The sequence below is a fragment of the Grampus griseus genome, assembly GCF_964374135.1.
Source record: "Grampus griseus genome assembly, chromosome: 7".
Classification (NCBI taxonomy): Eukaryota; Metazoa; Chordata; class Mammalia; order Artiodactyla; family Delphinidae; genus Grampus; species Grampus griseus.
In genome coordinates, this window is record NC_139001.1 from 272,911 (window position 1) to 290,073 (window position 17,163).

A 17,163-nucleotide genomic window follows, 5' to 3' on the forward strand; every position below is an offset into this window, starting at 1 on the left:
CACCTCATAGGAGCTTTTTCTTTTTTTTCTTTGCGGTACGCGGGCCTCTCACTGTTGTGGCCTCTCCCGTTGCGGAGCACAGGCTCCGGACGTGCAGGCCCAGCGGCCATGGCTCACAGGCCCAGCCGCTCCGCGGCATGTGGGATCTTCCCGGACCACGAACCCGCGTCCCCTGCCATCGGCAGGCGGACTCTCAACCACTGCGCCACCAGGGAAGCCCTATATGAACTTTATAATTAGCTTGTTTAGATCCAGAGGGGGGAAAACATTCTGATACTTTCATAAGGATTACGTTAAATTTACAAAGCTACTTAGAGAACTGTCTTCTTTATGAGATCATTTTCCTCTGGAACATGGGATTTCTTCTGTCCTTCCAAGTCCAGGGTGTCTCTGAGGTACCTTCAGAGTTTGCCTCACATAGGGTTTCGCATTTCTCACTCCGTTTATACCCCGGAATGTCATCTTCTGTTGTTGTTGGAAACGGGGTGTCTCCTCCACTGCAGCCTCTAACCCAATGTCCACGCAGATGCCTGCTCTCTCTGAGTGACCTTAAATCTGCGGCCTCCCTGACTCAGCGTCTGTAACATCACTTTCCCAGGCTGGAAACGTACCAAGGGATCGATCCTAGTGACGGAAGCAGGGTGGCAAAGGGACCTTCCTCTCCTCCCGCCCCCTTCCTTCCCTCTCGTCATCTGCCAGACTTCCCACTGCGAGCGCCCCTGGGTCCCATGCAGACAGAGCAGGCAGAGCTTGGAGAGGTGATGGGCTTGCAGGGGCGGCCGCCCCCTGGGAGGAAGCTGAGGAGAGGGGTCCTGTGGGGGGCCCTGGGGCCAGGAGGTGGGCGATGGGGGAAGGGGGGCAGCCCCCCTTGTGCACGGCAACCTCGCCTTTGGGCTCTTCCCCAGGAGGCTGGATGGGGAAGGGAAGACCCTAGCGGCCGTCTGGTCTACCCTGAGTCGTACAGAAAGGGAACCGGGGCTGAGAGAGGCCGCGTCCAGCACCGTGTGCCTGCTGCCAGGCCAGAGGCGGGGGGCGGGCGGGGAGGGGGACTGAGGAACGTGGGGCGCAGCTGCTGGTGCACGCACGGTGGCAGCACGTGCAGGCATATATGCGCGCAGGCCCAGTGTGGCACAGGGCAGCACAGGTTGGCCTTGGTGAGGGAAGACGTGCGCCTGTGCTCCATCACGTCGGGCCGGCCTGCCATCTGTCGGGTCCCCGGCAGTCGCAGGACAGGTACCAGGAGCAGACGGGGTCACCCTCCACGGCTGCGGAACTTTATTGGGATCGGACAAACACACCATCCTTGTCGGTCGTGGGCTCCCGCGTCCACAGGACCCTGCCACACAGAGACCCCCCCCCCCCCGTGCGCGGGGGACACGCCCTCCCTCTAGAAACAGGTTCAGCAACCACCACACGAGCCTTAGGCCCCACGTGCGGAGTCAGTAACACTCCACAGCTCCTCCGGCCTCGAGAGTCACCTTCAGGCCCAGAGTCCAGGCCCCCTGCCCTGGAGGACCGAGGCCAGCTCATGTCCTGACGTGGGAACCGCACACAGATGGGGCCCGGCTCCCTTCCTTCAGGGCCTGGGACGTGACCCTGACTTTCTGGCTCTAGAAAGAAGGGGACCAGCGGGGGTTCCGGGGGAGGGGGAACGATGGGGAAGGGCCCCTGTCGGCCCTGAAGCCCAGCTCCAGGGCCAGGAAGCCCCCCTCTTCCCTGTCCAGAGGGCCTGGGTCTGTGGAGGAGGGGCTCAGGGCAGGGCTTCCAGCTTCGACGCGGGGCTCCGAGGGTCTTCCTGGCTTGGGTGGGGCGGAGGGTGATGCTTTCGGGGGCCGAGGGCCTCCCATGTAAGGGGGCCGGGCTGCGGCCCCTGCCCAAGCCAGCAGCTCATCTCTCCGGCAGCAGCATGAAGAACGCAGCCTTCAGGAAGCGGCCACAGCTGCAGAGCGCGGCCACGAGCCAGTGGGAGCGGAGGCCGGGGTCGGTGCTGACCACGCACTTGAGCACATCCGTCTGGGAGGGACGAGGAGGCAGTTAGAGAGTGGAGCGGAGAGGGTGTGGCCTGTGCCCCCCCCCAACCCTGGGTCAGCCAGGTCGCCTGAGGGAATGCTCGAGGCCGTTTGGGAAGGCTTGTGGTCCAGCTGGATGGAAGCCTCCAGCATGGGACCCGACCCAACAGGTGGATTCAGATGGTGAGAGGGAAGGGAGGGGAGCCTGCTGGGCCCCCAGCCATGGGACCAGCTACCAGCTTGGCCACCTGCTGACATCCCAGTGTCCTTCTGCAGATGCCGTGGAGCCTGGGGTGCCAGGGAAGGACAAATCCCTTAGCACAGGAGCAGGAACTGAGCTTTCCAGAAGCCCAGTGAATGGCCACTCCTTACTTCCTTATTTCTTTCTAGTCCTGCTAAGAAATGAAGTACTATCCTTACAGCTTAACCTTTGGCCGTGGTGTCAATCAGCATCCTGGCTGCCCTGGTGCCCAGCCTCAGCCGGGCTCCAGGACAGGATGGCAGGATGGGACAGCGGGAGGCCCACAGCCACGTGACTCATCCAGGAGGTGACACCCCCCCGCCCAGTGCCGCCTTCAGATGAGATCACAGCCCCAGTGGCCCCTCACCGCACCCCCTGTGGCTCCAGTCCCAGCAGAGGCTGAGCTCCGTCCCCTCGGCCAGTGTGCTTTGCACACCTTTGCCCACCATCCATTTTACAGAGGAGAAAACAGCTCTCCTACGGGTGCAGCTGCCCCGCAGTCCCCGAGGCCTGGCCAGGTGATCGGGGACATGGAGACTCTGACACCATCCCTGGGGGCGGGCGGCGGGTTTTAGCTCTGGAGTCGGGGGTGGTCAGACCCAGAGGGCCCACACTGGAGCTGGGCCGCAGGAGCCGTCCTGGGCTGGGCAGCCCCGGCCTCGCCCCTCCTCCAGCCCCGATCACCCCTGCCACTGCCAGCACTCAGGCGTTCAACCACCACCCCCTTCCTGGCACCGCCATATTCCCTCACCCATCCACCGCGTCTCCGCAGCCAGGTCGCCAGGGTCTTGCGCACGAACTCCCCGAGGCAGTCAACGAGGGCGTGGACCAGGGCGGGCTGGGCCTGTCGCACGCAGTCCACGGCCAGCCCCGCAGCCACTGAGTACAGGGACACAACCTTGCCCCAGGTGATTCCTGCAGGGAGAGAGATGGGTGCTGGTCACCAAAGGCCACCAAGACCCAGCTCGAGGCCAGCCCGCAGGGTCACGTGAGGGGGCTGAGCCTTTCTGAGCCACACCCCTGCCATTCCGCTGGTGACTGGGGTCGACACCCGGGGCAGCCTCAACCCACAGCTCCCACCAGACGGGGAGCTCGGTCAGCTGGCGGCTGTGCGAGTCCCAGCCACCGTCTGCTGCAGGTCAGTCCTGCCACCGTCACACGTCGTTCTCAGGCGGGGATGTCTCGAGCCTGCGTTACACACCTGCACACCTGGGCCAGGGCCTGGCGATGACCCTGCACAGCCCTGTATCTGCTGGAGGAGGTGATGGAGCAGAAAGGCAAAGAGGAGGCTGAGCAGGTCAAGGGGGCTCAGTGACTCGGCACTGGATGTGATAAACAGGAAGCAGCTTCCATCTGCGCCTGCCCCCAGCACAGCCCTGCGAGGACGGAGGATGTTCTCCATGTAAAGAAGCTGAGGCCCCGGGAGGAATGGCCTTGCCCAGACCACCAAGCTACTGGGGGCAGAACTGAGATGGAGCCCACCTGGGAGGAAAGACAGATGAATGACAGTCTGGGGAACAGTGCTTGCCAGTTGTATAAGGTTCCTTAATATAGAAAGAGATTTTATAAATCAATGAGAAAAAGAGAGAAACCTTTCAAAAGAAATACGAACACAGAATACAAACGGCTGATTCACAAAATAAGAAGCATTAACAGTACACTAGACACATGAAAGATGCTCACCCTCACTGATAAACAAAGAGGTGTACGTTAGAACGCGACGTAAATTATAGTCTATCAGACAAAATTCCAAGTGGCAGTGTGAAGATCCATGTAACTCTGCAGCCTGGTAACTGTGATGCAAAAGACAGCTGGAGGGCACCCAGCACCACCTGTGAAAGCACACAAACGTGGGTGCCCCGCCTGAGTCCTAGAAGGAAGCAGCACAGGCAGGGAGGAAGCATGCCCCTCGACCCATGTTCACACCACAGCTGGGACAGTCTGTCATAAGAGCACAAGTCAGCGCGAATGAATCCCTGTTCACAGTCGCCAAAAGGTGGAAATGACAAAACGCAAATAAGCAGTGAGTGGAAAAGCACAATGTGGTCCAGCCACACAGCGGAATGATATTTGGCCTCAAAGGGGAAGGAAGCGCTGACAGGGCCACAACCTGATGAACCTTGAAAACATCGCGCTCAGTGAAAGAAGCAGACTTGAAAGGCCACACGTATTGTGTGAGCCCATTCCTATGAAATGTGCAGGACTGTCAGATCCGTGGAGACAGAGAGCAGACCAGTGGTCCCTGGGGGCTGCAGGAGGGGGCCAGGCAGTGACAGCCTAATGGGAATGGGTGTTCTTCCCACTGGCAAAGAACTTGGAGAGGTGGTGGTTGCACGATACTGTGCATGCATTCAACGCCACTGAATCATACACTTTAAAATGGTTAACTGGGACTTCCCTGGCGGTCTAGTGGTTAGGACTCTGTGCTTCCACTGCAGGGGGAATGGGTTCAATCCTTGGTCGGGGAACTAAGATCCCACATGCCGCGTGGTGTAGCCAATAAATAATAAATAAATAAAATGGTTAATTGTACGTCGTGTGAATTTCACCTCAACGAAAATTTTAAAACCCCGTAAATCAGGCCAGGCCACTCCCCAACCCTCCTGTTACTGTCCCTTCCCATCTCCTTCAACGTAAATCCAAGTTTGAAGTCCCACCTGAGCTGGCTGCTGCCCCTCTGAGGCCCCCTTGTCCTGCGACAGGGCCTCATGCGTGCTATCCCAGCCTCACCACTGCCTGCAGGGCTCCCTCACCCCCAGGGCTCTGCCCAAGGTCCTCCCTCTAAGGGCCACGCAGACCGTGATGGCATCAGGTCCTGGTGACGCTGCCGTCACACCACGCTCCCCATTGACCAACTGCTCGTGGGTGCCAGCCCCGGCGGGCTCTGTGCTGCTCACAGCTGTGCCCTTGGCACCCCCAGGCTTGGCGTCCTGCAGGTACCCACCACCACCAGGGGACAGGTGAAGGGTCAGCATGGCAGGGCGGGGATCAAGAGAATGAACACGCGTTCTGCGGTGCTGTGTGGAGAGGTGAGCTCCACGTGATGGCCACGGTTTACCTGCAGAGGAAAGCCCTGGTCCGGAAGGTGCCGGCAGGTGGTCTCTGGGAGGTGGGGCTCAGGTGTGTCCTATTTCCTTTGAGGTCTTTGTGTTCTTTTTTACGGAGATATAATTCACTAGCGTAAATTCATCCTTTTAAAGTGTGAGATCCAGTGTTTTTAGCATACTGACAATGTTGTACAACCACCACCACTATTGAATTGCAGACATTTTCACTCCAAATCACTGTCCCCAGGAGCACCACGCCCCTGTCACCCCAGCCCTGGTAACCTCTAATCTACTCTGTCTCTGTGGATTACCTGTTCTGGACGTTTCACGAATGCAGTCACACAGTAGGTCCCACTTTGTGTCTGACTCCGTTCACTGAGCAAAATGTTTTCAAGGTTCCTCCGTGCTGTCCTGGTGTGAGCACCTCATTCCTTGTTACGGCCGAATAACGTTCCATCGAGTGGATGGACCACCCATCAGGAAACGAGCACGTGGGCTGTTGGCCCCTCCGGCCGTGGGGATACGCGGCTCTGAACACTCGTGTGCAAGCCCTTGTGTGGACATGTGGCTTCCTTTCTCAGGGGTCAAAACCGAGGAGCGGAACTGCCGGGTCAGGGGGTGACCCCATCAGAGTTACCATTGGAGAAGCTGCCAGACCACTTCACGCCCTGACTCTTCACAGCCTCACCCGTGCTGAGTTCTCTGAAGTTTTGCCTTGAGTGCCCCAGTGGGCGCGAGGTGGCATCTTGTTGTGGTTTGATGGGTGTTTCCCTGGTGACTGATGATACTGAGCAACCTCTCATGCACGTACTGGCTGTTCATACATCTTCCTTGAAGAGATGTCCATTCAGACCCTTTGCTCTTTTTAAAGTGAGGTGGTCTTTTTAGTACTGATTTCTGAGAGTTCTTTATCTCATGTGTTTTCTGATCTTTCCGTGGTGAAATATTTTGCTCTTGTAATGAGAAGAAAAAAATGAAAACACTTGCCAACTTTCAGTTTTTCCACTGAAGGGAACCGAGAAGCGCCTGCAGCCAAGACGCAGCCTGGAACAGCGCCCCCTGCCTCTGCCTTCGCGGGGGCTCAGCCACGTGGGGAGGCCACCCGGAACCCTGCCCTGCAGTCCTCGAGCCGTGCACGTCACCGGCTACAGCCAGAGCAGGTGAGGGGCCGGCCGGGACGACGAGGGGGAGGAATATCCAGCCCGGGGGGTCAGCGCGTGCAAGACCCAGCTGCTTGGGAGAGGCTGCGGCCAGAGACGGGCAGGGCCGGCAAGCATCTGATGGCTGGAGCTTGCCTGGTGGCAAGAGGGCCTGAGGACCGGGAAGGCTGGGATGAACAAGGGGTGAAGGGAGACCTCGGGTGGGCGGGAAGCGGGAGGGTGCGTGCGGCAGCCACGGGCGGGTCGGGGGGTGGGCTGAGAGCCCGTGGGCTGCACAAGGGGCGGCCCGCAGCCCTGTGCTCCACGGAGCCTGTCCCTGCTCCCCTTTCAAGTGGCTCTGAGTTCCACAGAGGTTAAGAACCACTTGCAGGTCACAGAGCCCATGAGGGGCTGGGCGCCCCAAAGCACCAGAGGGGCAGGTGGCGGTGTGGAGGCCACCACGAGAAAAGGGTAGGGCCAGCTGGGTGGGGCGGGGATGCTTGATCGCAGAGAAGTACATCCTGCTCTGGTTTCAAGCGAAAAATCACGGGCTTTAAACTGAACTCCCCAAGTGAAAGAAGCCGCTGGTACCCTGTGCCCATTCATCACGGCCACACCTTCCTCCCCGCCCCTCCCCCTCCCCGCCCTGCCCCAGCCCCCGCCTCGTCCTTCCAGAACCCAGAGCCCTTCTGGGCACGTCTCCGGCCCGTCCGGCACTGAGCAAGCGGGGCAGGCAGGGGTGGGCGCTTAGTCCCGGCTGCCCGCCCTCTGTCCCTGCCCACACACCAGCCACCTCCCCGGGGCCCAGCCGCCCCCCGCCCCCCTCAGTCCCGAACACCAGCGGCCGCAGCCGCATTCTCAGAGATGACCCTTCCTTTTAAAGCCAGCCCTCGCTCTAAGCCAGCCGCCCGCCCACCCGACAGCGGAGACAGACACCGGCGGCCACCCACACGCCAGCGTCAGGCCTGACGGGAGCCCAGGGAGGGCCCAGGGCGGCTGTCAGCTCCCTTCCCCGGCCTGCCCAGGTCACCGCGAGGGCACCCGGGTCAGGACTGCCAGACCTCCTGGGCATCCCACGCCTCTCACCAGCCCCCTCCCTCCCAGGCACTCCCCCGTGAAGTCCTGGCCACCCAGTGACGCCCTGGAGGCTGGGTCCTGCAGCCGGGGGTCCCGCGTCCCTGCCACGCCAGCCTGCCCACCAGGGGTCGCAGGGGCCTCCCCGAGAGGGGACAGTGCAGGGCAACACCCAGAGGGTGCGGTCAGCGGGCTGGGGGCCCTCTGATGGGATGCGGCAGCCCCAGCCCCTCCACCAGCCTCCTTTCTTCTGCCGGTGGGCGGAGGTCCCCCATGGGGTGGGACTGTGGCTCCCGGAGCCCTCTGCCCCAAAGCCCTGCTGCCGTCCCAACCATCCGACGGCTAAGGAACGGCAAGGGGTGTTCCAAGGTCACGCCGCTGGTCGACGACAGACCCAAAGCCGCCTCGCAGAAGGGGCCCGTCCTCCCCAAAGCCCTTCCCACCCTCGATGCCACGTGGCCACTCACACCCCCACTCCACCAGGATGCGCCCCGGGAACACTCTGGCTCTGGGGCCCCCAAGCCCCCCTCCTTGAGGGCTGGGACTGGCCATCCCGTCCATCACAGGGTCCCCAGGCCCAGGGCAGCGCCAGACAGTGCTGGGGAAACCTCGGTGGGATCGGCTGATGGGGCAGGTGCTGCACTGGGCTGGGGGCTTCGGTCACCTGATGGCCAGCAGCGCCTGGTGCCTGCTACGTACCAGGACACAGGACCGAGGTGGACACGCAGGGCAGGGGCGCCAGAACAGGGCACGAGGTCACGGGTGGGGAGACGAGGTCTGTGGACCTCAGGGAGCCCAGCAGGTCCCAGGAGGCGGCGTGGGAACGAGAGGGGGTTTTGGGGGATGAGTCCTAGAGTTTCCTGGGAGCCTGGAGGCAGGTGTGCAGACCGGAAGCAGCACGAGCTGAACTCAGGGCGAGGGCACACGGAGGAGGGGCAGACGTCACCTGCTCCTAGGGCCCAGGTGGAGGCTCCGGGAGACCCACAGGTGACTGCGGGCCAGCCGGGTGAGACAGGTGTGTCAGCATTCTCCAAACGTGTGCCGGTGAGCCGCTCCACCGGGGACTCCCACCCTAGCGCACCCCTCCCACTGTGGGGGCTGTTCTGCGACCTGCCTCTGACCAACAGACTCAGGCTCAGTGACACGGCGACTTCTTACGTCAAAAGAGCCTGGCGGCGCCCACTTGGGCTGCTTGGGACCTGCGGCCACGCCGTGAGAGCCCAAGCCCCACAGGACACGTACTGCCACACGCAGAACAGCCCCACCCCACTCCAGCCAACAGTCAGCACCAACTGGCAGCCTGGGACATGCAGCCCAGACAGGGCTTCCGGTCACTGCAGCCCCAGGACCGCACAAGAGGCCCACTGTCCTTGGACCCAGGGAGGCTCCCCTGAGAGCCCACCCAGCGCTGCAGCCCCGGCCCTGACCCACAGACCCTGGGCCATGCCAGCAGTGTGGGCCCCCTGGACACACAGGCCTACCTGCAGAAACGATCTGGGCCGCCACAGCCAGGAAGGCGTCGGTCACCACGGTCTCGGACTGCAGGGGGATGTTCAGCTGGCGTGCCACGTTGCGGTAGACGCTGGGCCGGATCAGCTCCAGCTCGTCCGCTGCGGTCACACAGGCGGGTCAGAGGTGGTCACACCCACGGGGTGTGGGGCCCACACGGGCCTGGGGCCAGCCCACTCCTCAGCCTGTGGCCACAGCTGGGGACCCTGATCCCAGCCCTATTCCTGACCCCTCGACCTGTCACATGCCCACCCACGAGACACCACCCCCAGAACCCCCGGGGACAAGACCAGGGAGGTGCGGTGGGCACCCCCAGACCTGCCTCTGGGGCCTGTCCCCTCTGCCGAGCCAGCCACGCCCACCCTCCCCCCAGGGCAGAGCCGGCTGGGCCAGTGGGGCGGGCACCCCAGCAGTGCCTGACCAGTGACTCACAGCCCACAGCCAGCTGCATGGGAGGGCGGTAGTCTGACAGGCAAGTAGCCAGCCCGACATGGGTGTGGACTGTGCCAGCGACCCCACACCGGTGGGGAGCCCGGCTGCTGCCTCACAGGGGTGTCCTCGCTCAGGCGCCAGCACCATTCAGTGAACCAAGAAAAGGAGCCACTACCCGGGGCCGCCAGCACCACACAGGGTCAGACCTCGGCTCCTGGGGCCAAGCAGGGGTATCTGCATGGGGCGGCCGCACGTGGCAGCGGGAGGCCCTGTCAAGGGCGCTGCCTGCACGTGTGCCCGCTGCAGCGCCCCTGGCAGTCACGTGCCGGGAATCCCACACAGCCCTCGGACTGGGCATCCCCCAACCCAGCCGCCTCTCCGCCAAAGCAAACAGGAAAACGCTTCCGACTGGAAGTCCAGGCGATAAGGGCTCCGAGTCACCCATGGGGCCAGATGCACTCCATCTAATTAATTAAGATCTGGAACCAGAGGAGGACTGCGGGGAGGCTGGCAGAACGATGCGGGAGGGAGCATGGAAACTCTCAGGGCTGGCCTGGCTGTTCCCACATACAGACCCCGGGGTCTACTGGGGACTGACCCCAACTCGACCCGGGCCTCTTCCTGTTTGCTGCTGCTCCAGGAGCGGGGCGTCTGTGCTCGGGAGGAACTGGGGGTACGCTGGGGACAGGGAGACAGCTCCAGGCCATGACTGGTGGGGAAGGGGCGGTCACGCTGAGCAGCTGCAAGGGCGGACGCTTTGGTGGTTCAAGCCATCTCCCTCCAGGGTCCCCTTAGCCATCTCGCAGGAACTGAACCCCAGGGACTGGCCGTGATGAGGCCGGATGCTGGAGGAGGGCCTGAAGGCCTGGCCCCTGAGAGGGCCAGCGCAGGGCACTTGGCCGGACTCTGCTCCTCCAGCCCTGGCCGGAAGCATCCCAGGCTCTCCGGGTCTGAGGTCACAGTGTTGAAGGGACAGATACCGGCCCAGTCTGATTAGCAGAGCCCAAAGCAGGGCTTTTCAGAAAGTTCAAACAGTAGGGACCCCGGGCCCAAGGTAGAGGCAGCCCCGAGCCGCTGCTCGCAGGCAAGGAGATGGAGCTGGGGGCAGGCAGGGCAGAGGCAGGATCTCCTCCTGGCCACTCCAGGGGCTCTTGGGAGGTCAAGACACCATATTCACCAGGACCCTCTGGAGTGCTCCCCCAGTGTTGTCCCCACAGCCCAACTGGAAGAGGTGGCTCGGGCGCTGACCTCAGGGGAGTCCAGGTACTCTGGGCCTCTGGCTGATCCCCCAAACCCCACTTGCTCCCCTCCCCTGAGACCCAGGCGGGACACCGCCCCCCTGGCAGCCCTCTGCAATGGCCCCTCGGCATCTGTGTGTCTCCCCTGGACCCCAACACTCCTGTGCAGGCCAGGTCTACACAACCCTGCCCCCAGGGTCCACACAAAACAGGGCAAGCAGACGCGCAAGCCAGCCTGAGGAGGGGAGGGCGTCCGCTTTCACAGGGCGTTCCCTCCAACCAGGGCTCCCCTGGAGAGCCACCTGGTCAGGGCTCCATCTGCGCTGCCACACCTCCCCGTGTGCACACGCTTGGGGTGGAACTGTCACACTGGATGGGGCAGGGCTGGGCAGCCTCAGTCCCCGTGGAGAGGTGGACTGACTGAGTCAGCTGGGCCGGTCCCTCCCCCTCTGGGGTCCTTGGAGAAGGTGGAGACAGTTACCGGGCTGTGTGTGACCCCACAGTCAAGTACCTCCAGATGTCCACTCAGCTAGCGTCCAGGTGAGATCCTGGGCTGCCTAGCCTCACGGTGGCTCAGCCCTCCTGGGGCACTAAGTTTCACCGGGAGCCCTAAGAGGCCTCCTAATCGAGAGAAGAGCGACCCATGGCAGGATTTGCGCCAGTAACTGCAAGGACCTATTCTCCAAAACAAACAGCAGGACACGTGGTCCGACAAAGGATTTTTGTGCCCAGCTGAGCACAAGGGTCACTCAGGAAGTTTAGCCACCAAAACATCATTCTTCCCGGAGCTGTCTATCCTTTATGGCCAGAGTGTCAGAAATCCGGGCTGAGCAGGCAAATGCGGGGAGGTCTTTGGCGGGTGCACAGGCGAGCCTGAGGGGGGACTGGAAGAGTGGAGTGCTGGAGGGATCATCGGTCTGGGTGCGCCCGCCTTGTGCGCCGGGTTACTCAGGGCACACCGGACCAGCCCCCTCTCTGCCCCAGAGGGGAGACCGAGGCCCAGCAGGGGCGGGTGCCGGCGCGGTCACCGGCGGGCGGGCCAGTGCAGGGACAGCTGTACCCCGAGGCGCAGCGGGGCCGCCCCGCCGGCCGGCTTTGGAGGGTAAGCCTGGGATCCCGCCCGCCGAGGCCCGCACTCACCCAGGCGCAGCAGCACCGTGCACACTTCGGCCAGGCGGCCGCCGGGGGCGGGCGCGGCGCGCTCCGGCGCGCTCCAGGCGAGGCCGGCGCGCAGCAGCCGCGCGTGCACGAACTCCCGGCCGAGCGCCTTGGCCTGGGCCACCAGCTCCTTGTCGGTGGGCGAGCGGTCAAAGGCGTCCATGATCTCGGCGGCGAAGACCGAGGAGCGCCGCAGCACCTCCATGGCGGGGACGCGGGCGGGGGGCGCCGCACCTGCGGGCAGAGGGTGCTCAGACGGGCCCGCCCCGCCGCCCCGGCCTGGCTGGCGGAGGGGAAGGTCGGCCGCGCGACAACGGCGGGCAGCGGGGAGCGTGGAAGGGGCGCGGCGTGCGCCTAGATCGCGTGCGTGCGCCGGGCCGGAGCGCACAGGGAGGCCGGGCCGGCGCGGCTCTGGGGAAGGGCTTCGGCCAGCTGCGGGTAAGCGTTCCTGTTTGTGCCCCAAATCTTTAAAAGCGCGGTGTCACCTTCTTTTAGATGCCGAACTCAATCACAAAGATCCCCACGGGTGCCGGGGATAGGAAGGACCTCGGGGAAATGGCGATTGGCTCTGGGGCCGCCGTGCCCGCGCTCGAAGACGAGTGCGCGGGCGGCGGAGGCGTGGGCGGGGGGCATGGCCCGACCTGCTCCCAACCGGCGGCAGCCGGGACCCCGGCCCGGCCCAGCGTCCGGGGCCACCACCCACCTCCGCGCCTCGCCGTCCTCGGTGTTTGTCCCCGGCCTCCCCGTTCCCATGGCGCGACCCGCCCTGCTCACCTCTCCCGCCGCATGTCTCGGGCACGGGGGCTGGGGAGGAGCGCTGGCCTCAGTATCTGCTGGCCGCCGTCTCCGCAGATCTGGATCCTTCCATTCAAACTGGCGAGGACGCGCGCCCCGCCCCGGCGCCCGCCCTGTCCACGCCTGAGCCGGGCTGGAGCGCTGAGGGCGCGGGGTCTCGGGCCCTACGGGGGCTCCGGCGGCGGCGTCGGGTGCGAGGCGAGTGCGGGCAGCACAGCGCAACTTTCCGCCGGGCGATAGGCGAGGCTTGGGGCTTTGCCTTCTAAGGGAAAGGCAACCCCGGGGCGGAGCCACGGCCAGAGCTTCCCCGCCGCCTCACCGCTTAAGGAGGACCGAGCGAGTTCCCGGTATGCGCTCAAGGAGGGCCACGGGGCAGGAGCTGTCCCCCACTGTCCCAGTGATTAGGACCTGGCTCTGGCACCAGCCGCCTGGATTCACAGCCGGCTTCATTATCGTATGGATTCCTAGAGGTTCTTTATATATTCTGGATGCTCTGTCCCTGGTCTTACACATGGCTTGGTATTGGAGGTGGGTACTTGGATTTGCATTGTATGGAAGGTATTGCAAATACCTTCTGCCATTCTGTGGTTTGCTGTTGCTTATATTGAACAGGAATTTTCTCAGTGACGTCCAATTTATCAATCTTTTCTCATGTTTAGTGCTTTTTTATTAGGATATTCTCCCGTGTTTTCTTTTAGAAGCTTAATTGTTTTAGCATTCACATTTAGATCTATGGTGGATCACAAATTAATTCCTGTGAATATTGTGGTAGGGGGTCAGAGCTCATTTTTTCTATATGGATATCCTGTAGACCATCATCAGTTATTGAAAGGGCCCTCATCTTTCCACTGAATTGGAGAAGAGTCCCCATTATACACCAAGTGACTGTGTATGTGAGGATCTGTTCTGGACTCTTTTCTATCCCACTGGTCTATTTCTCTATCCTTTTTTTTTTTTTTTTTTTTGGCATGTGGGATCTTAGTTCCGTGACCAGGGATCGAGCCCACGGCCCCTGCCTAGGAGGCACAGAGTCTTAACCACTGGACCACTAGGGAAGTCCCTATTTCACTATCCTTGAGTCAACGTCTCAACAGGATGAACCCACTTGCCTTAATTCACATCATACAACACTTCACCCAATAGCTGTTGAATACATGTTCTTTCCGTGTGCACATAGGATGTTAAACAAAATAGACCATATCCTGGGCCATGAAGTCTCAACAAATTTCAAAGGATTGAAATCATACAAGTGTGTCCTCTATGAATTAAACTAAAACTCAAAAACAGGAAAACTATCAGAAAGCCTCCAAGTACTTGGAAATTAAATATCACACTTCTAAATAATCAGTGGGTCAAATAATAATCACGAGGGAAGTCGTAAAATATTTTGAAGTGAACTACAGTGAAAACATGACATATCAAATGCTGTGGGATATAGGTAAAGCAGTGCTTCAAGGAAAATTTATAGCTTTAGAAGAAAGGTTAAAATTAATGCTCTAAGCTCCAATTCAAGAAGCTAGAAAAAGAACAAGTTAAATCTAAAGATGAGAGGAAATAAAAATAAAAGCAGAAATTAATGAAACAAAGCAAAAATCAGGGAAACTCAACCAAGCCAAAAGAGATTAATAGAATGGATAATCCCCTGGAAATAATGGGTAAAAAAAGAAAACACAAATTCCAATGTCAGGAATGAAAAGAGGACATCACCACAGATACTACAAACATTAAAAAGCTAATAAGAGTATATTATGAACAACTTTATGACAGTAATTTGAAATTTAAATGAAACAATTTACCCAAACTGACGCTAGAAGCAATAGAAAATCTGGATAATCCTATAACAATTAAATAAATTTAATTCATAATTTAAAATCTTCCCACAAAGAAAATTCTAGGTTCAGATGTTTTCCTTGAGGAATTCCTCTAAACAGTTGAAGAAATATCACTGACCTCACACAAACCTGCACAGAGAATAGAAAATGAGGGAACATTTCCCGTCTCATTTTGGGAGGCCAACACACCATTGATGCTGACACCTATCAGGAACCTGTTGGGCCTCTGCCTTGGCTTCCCCGTCTGTAGAACAGAGAAAATAGTAATACCTACATTTTGTGGACCAAATTAGTCAATCCATGTATAAAAGTGCTTGTCATATAGTAATTGCTCAGGAATTGGAGCTGTTTTTTCAGAAAAGCTTTCAAGTGTGAGTGCTCATTTTATTGCACTCTTTAACGCACAGTCTGGAGCAGGACAGGGTCTGCCTCTGGCATCTCTGAAGAGCACTAAGGTTTGGGATTCCCTGTATTTTATAGGTGGAAATATGGAAGCTCAGGATGGGAAAGGGATTGCTGAAGGAGTCAGTGCAGGACTGGGCACAGGCAGATTGGGACAACCCCCCAGCCCTGCCCCAGGCCCATGGAATGTATCTCCGGCAGGGGAAGAACCTATGCCCACTCCCCCGCCCCGCAGTGGCCTCAGGCAGCTTCCCACCCTGCCCACAGCCTCAGTTTCCTCCTATACAAAAATAGGATCACGTTTTCTACTTCCTGTCTCCTGGGCAGCACGGATGGGTGCGGAAAGACTCGTGCGCCCTGGCACAGGAGCGATAGATGCATCTGTTTAGCGAGCTTCCTTCAGTACAGGAGCTGCCGTGCCTGGATCCAGCCATGCCTGAACCAGTGGACCTCTCCCTGGACATTTTAGACCAGCTCAAAGCCGTGCCTCAGGACACTCACTGCAGGATACTGAGGACCCTGAGGGACTGGAAGCGGCCCAAGTGTTTATCAAAAGGGGAGATTAAGCCCATCTGGAGTATCCAGACCACGGACCCTGAGCCAGACCTTAGAGAGCCCGGGTCAGGCTAGAATCAGTTGAGACCTTCCTGTCCCTTGAGGACTGGAGGAGGCTGACCTGATCAGCCCAGTCCCAGCCCCCAAGCCCCCAAGTGTGCGTAGACTTTCCTACAGTTGCCATTGGCACTGAGTTTCCGCCTCTGCAGATTTCCTGCTCTCCGCTCTTGCCTTTTGTCCGATCCCTCTGTCTGCCCTGCAATTGACCCAGTGGGTCCCTGGTTGCCGAGAAGCCTTCTGAGTGCCGACACCGGCCCAAACTGGCTTGAGCACAGGGAGCCTTGTTGATTTATGGGACTAAATTGTCCTGGGAGACGCCTACTGGTTTCAGGCATGGCTGGATCCAGGGGTCTCTCTTTCTATCTGTGAGTCTGTCTGCTCCTTCGTGACAGCTCTGCTCTCAGGCAGGCTGTCCCTGAGTGATGGCAGAAGACGCCACAGCTCCCTGTCTACACCGCACAAGTTCAGTCTTTCCCAGTGGGAAAAAAAGCCAGTCTTCCCAGGGAGTTCCTGGGGATGACCTGGGGCCAGTAGCTTCTGTCCCGTGCCTATCTCTGAACCAGCTGTGGCTGGAGATGGGAAGGTGCCAGCCTTTCGGGCCCAGTCACATTTGTGGCTCTGGACAGGGTGCCGGGGCCTATCGGTGCCACTGAACAACCTGGAGGAGGGTCCTGGCTTTCCATAAAAACCTGCTCAAGTCTGCGGTGTGGGCCACAATTTGGGGAGCAGAGGACTCCATAACCCAGTGACACCAGTGTAAGAAAGTGAGTGGCAACATTCACCTCGACGTGGACAGGGGTCCTGCCTGGTCTGCATATGGCCACGCAGAGGGACAGGCACAGGAGAGTGTTGTCCCCGCCTCCAAAGCAAATGCCCAGGCCCCCGGAACGCTGTCCACAGCCTCCTTCAGAGCCCATGTGGGCCTCTTGCCGAGCCTGGCCCTGGAGGGGACTGAGTGGCCGGGTGTGGACGTGTAGGGCTCACGTGCGGGCTCTGGCGCGCAGGGCCAGCTGTGGACTCAGCAAGGGTCTTGGCAGGAGGCTGGCCTCCCGGTGGGTCTGGGCCTCGCACCTGGTAGGCGCTGGCCTGCATGGTCTATTGAGTGGCTCCTGGGCTCCTCCTGTGTCCAAGGATCCCCGGGCCCGCGGGGCCGGCCTCACCACAGCCTCTTCGCTCTCCTCTCACAACGTATCCCGAGAGCCACTTCTGCCTCCTTGCTGCTAGTGCCCCAGTCCAGGCCACTGCCGCCCACCCCCTCTCCAGTCCGCCCTGTGCACGGGGACAGTGTCCTTTCAAAACCAACCAGATTCGTCAGCGCAAGGCCAGGGCCTCTCCCCTCTCTGCCTGCTCGGGGGTTTCAGCTGAACAAACACACTTGTGCCGCAGGGCCTTTGCATGGGCTGTTCCTTCCTTCCTAGATTGTTACAGCTCTGCTCATGTGTCACTTCCTCAGAGAGGCCCCCTCCTGCGCCTGCCTCTCCCTTTGCCCCGGCTAAAATCTTCCCACCCCACTGTGCACAGCAGATCCCTGCAGGGGTAGCTGAAGACAAGGTGGTCTGGGAGGATGTGGCACCCTAGGGGTGTGACACACTCTGCCCCTCACGCACCCCCAGTCTGCCCTCCCGGGAGTCCAAACCATCCCTGACAGTAGTTGTTCACAACACTACATATA

At 60.2% G+C, this 17,163-nt stretch overlaps 1 protein-coding gene across 1 annotated transcript; it reads right to left on the bottom strand.

Annotated features, from left to right (window-relative positions):
- Nucleotides 1–1,260: 1,260 nt before the first annotated feature.
- BOK (BCL2 family apoptosis regulator BOK) lies at nucleotides 1,261–12,865 on the bottom strand. The gene is made up of 5 exons (XM_082658325.1): nucleotides 12,622–12,865; nucleotides 11,830–12,081; nucleotides 8,992–9,120; nucleotides 3,002–3,165; nucleotides 1,261–2,013 (listed from the first exon to the last, which is right to left on the bottom strand). The coding sequence occupies exons 2-5, from the start codon at nucleotides 12,050–12,052 to the stop codon at nucleotides 1,888–1,890; spliced, it is 642 nt and encodes a 213-aa protein (XP_082514451.1). The 5' UTR covers nucleotides 12,053–12,081; nucleotides 12,622–12,865; the 3' UTR covers nucleotides 1,261–1,887.
- Nucleotides 12,866–17,163: the final 4,298 nt, after the last annotated feature.

Excerpts from the sequence above, each read along its gene's own strand:
- BOK (XM_082658325.1), bottom strand. The coding sequence starts at position 12,052 with ATGGAGGTGCTGCGGCGCTCCTCGGTCTTCGCCGCCGAGATCATGGAC. Across the intron at positions 9,121-11,829 it reads CACGGTGCTGCTGCGCCTGG|CGGACGAGCTGGAGCTGATC; the intron begins GTGAGTGCGGGC and ends GTGTGACCGCAG. Across the intron at positions 3,166-8,991 it reads GGCCCAGATCGTTTCTGCAG|GAATCACCTGGGGCAAGGTT; the intron begins GTAGGCCTGTGT and ends CTCTCCCTGCAG.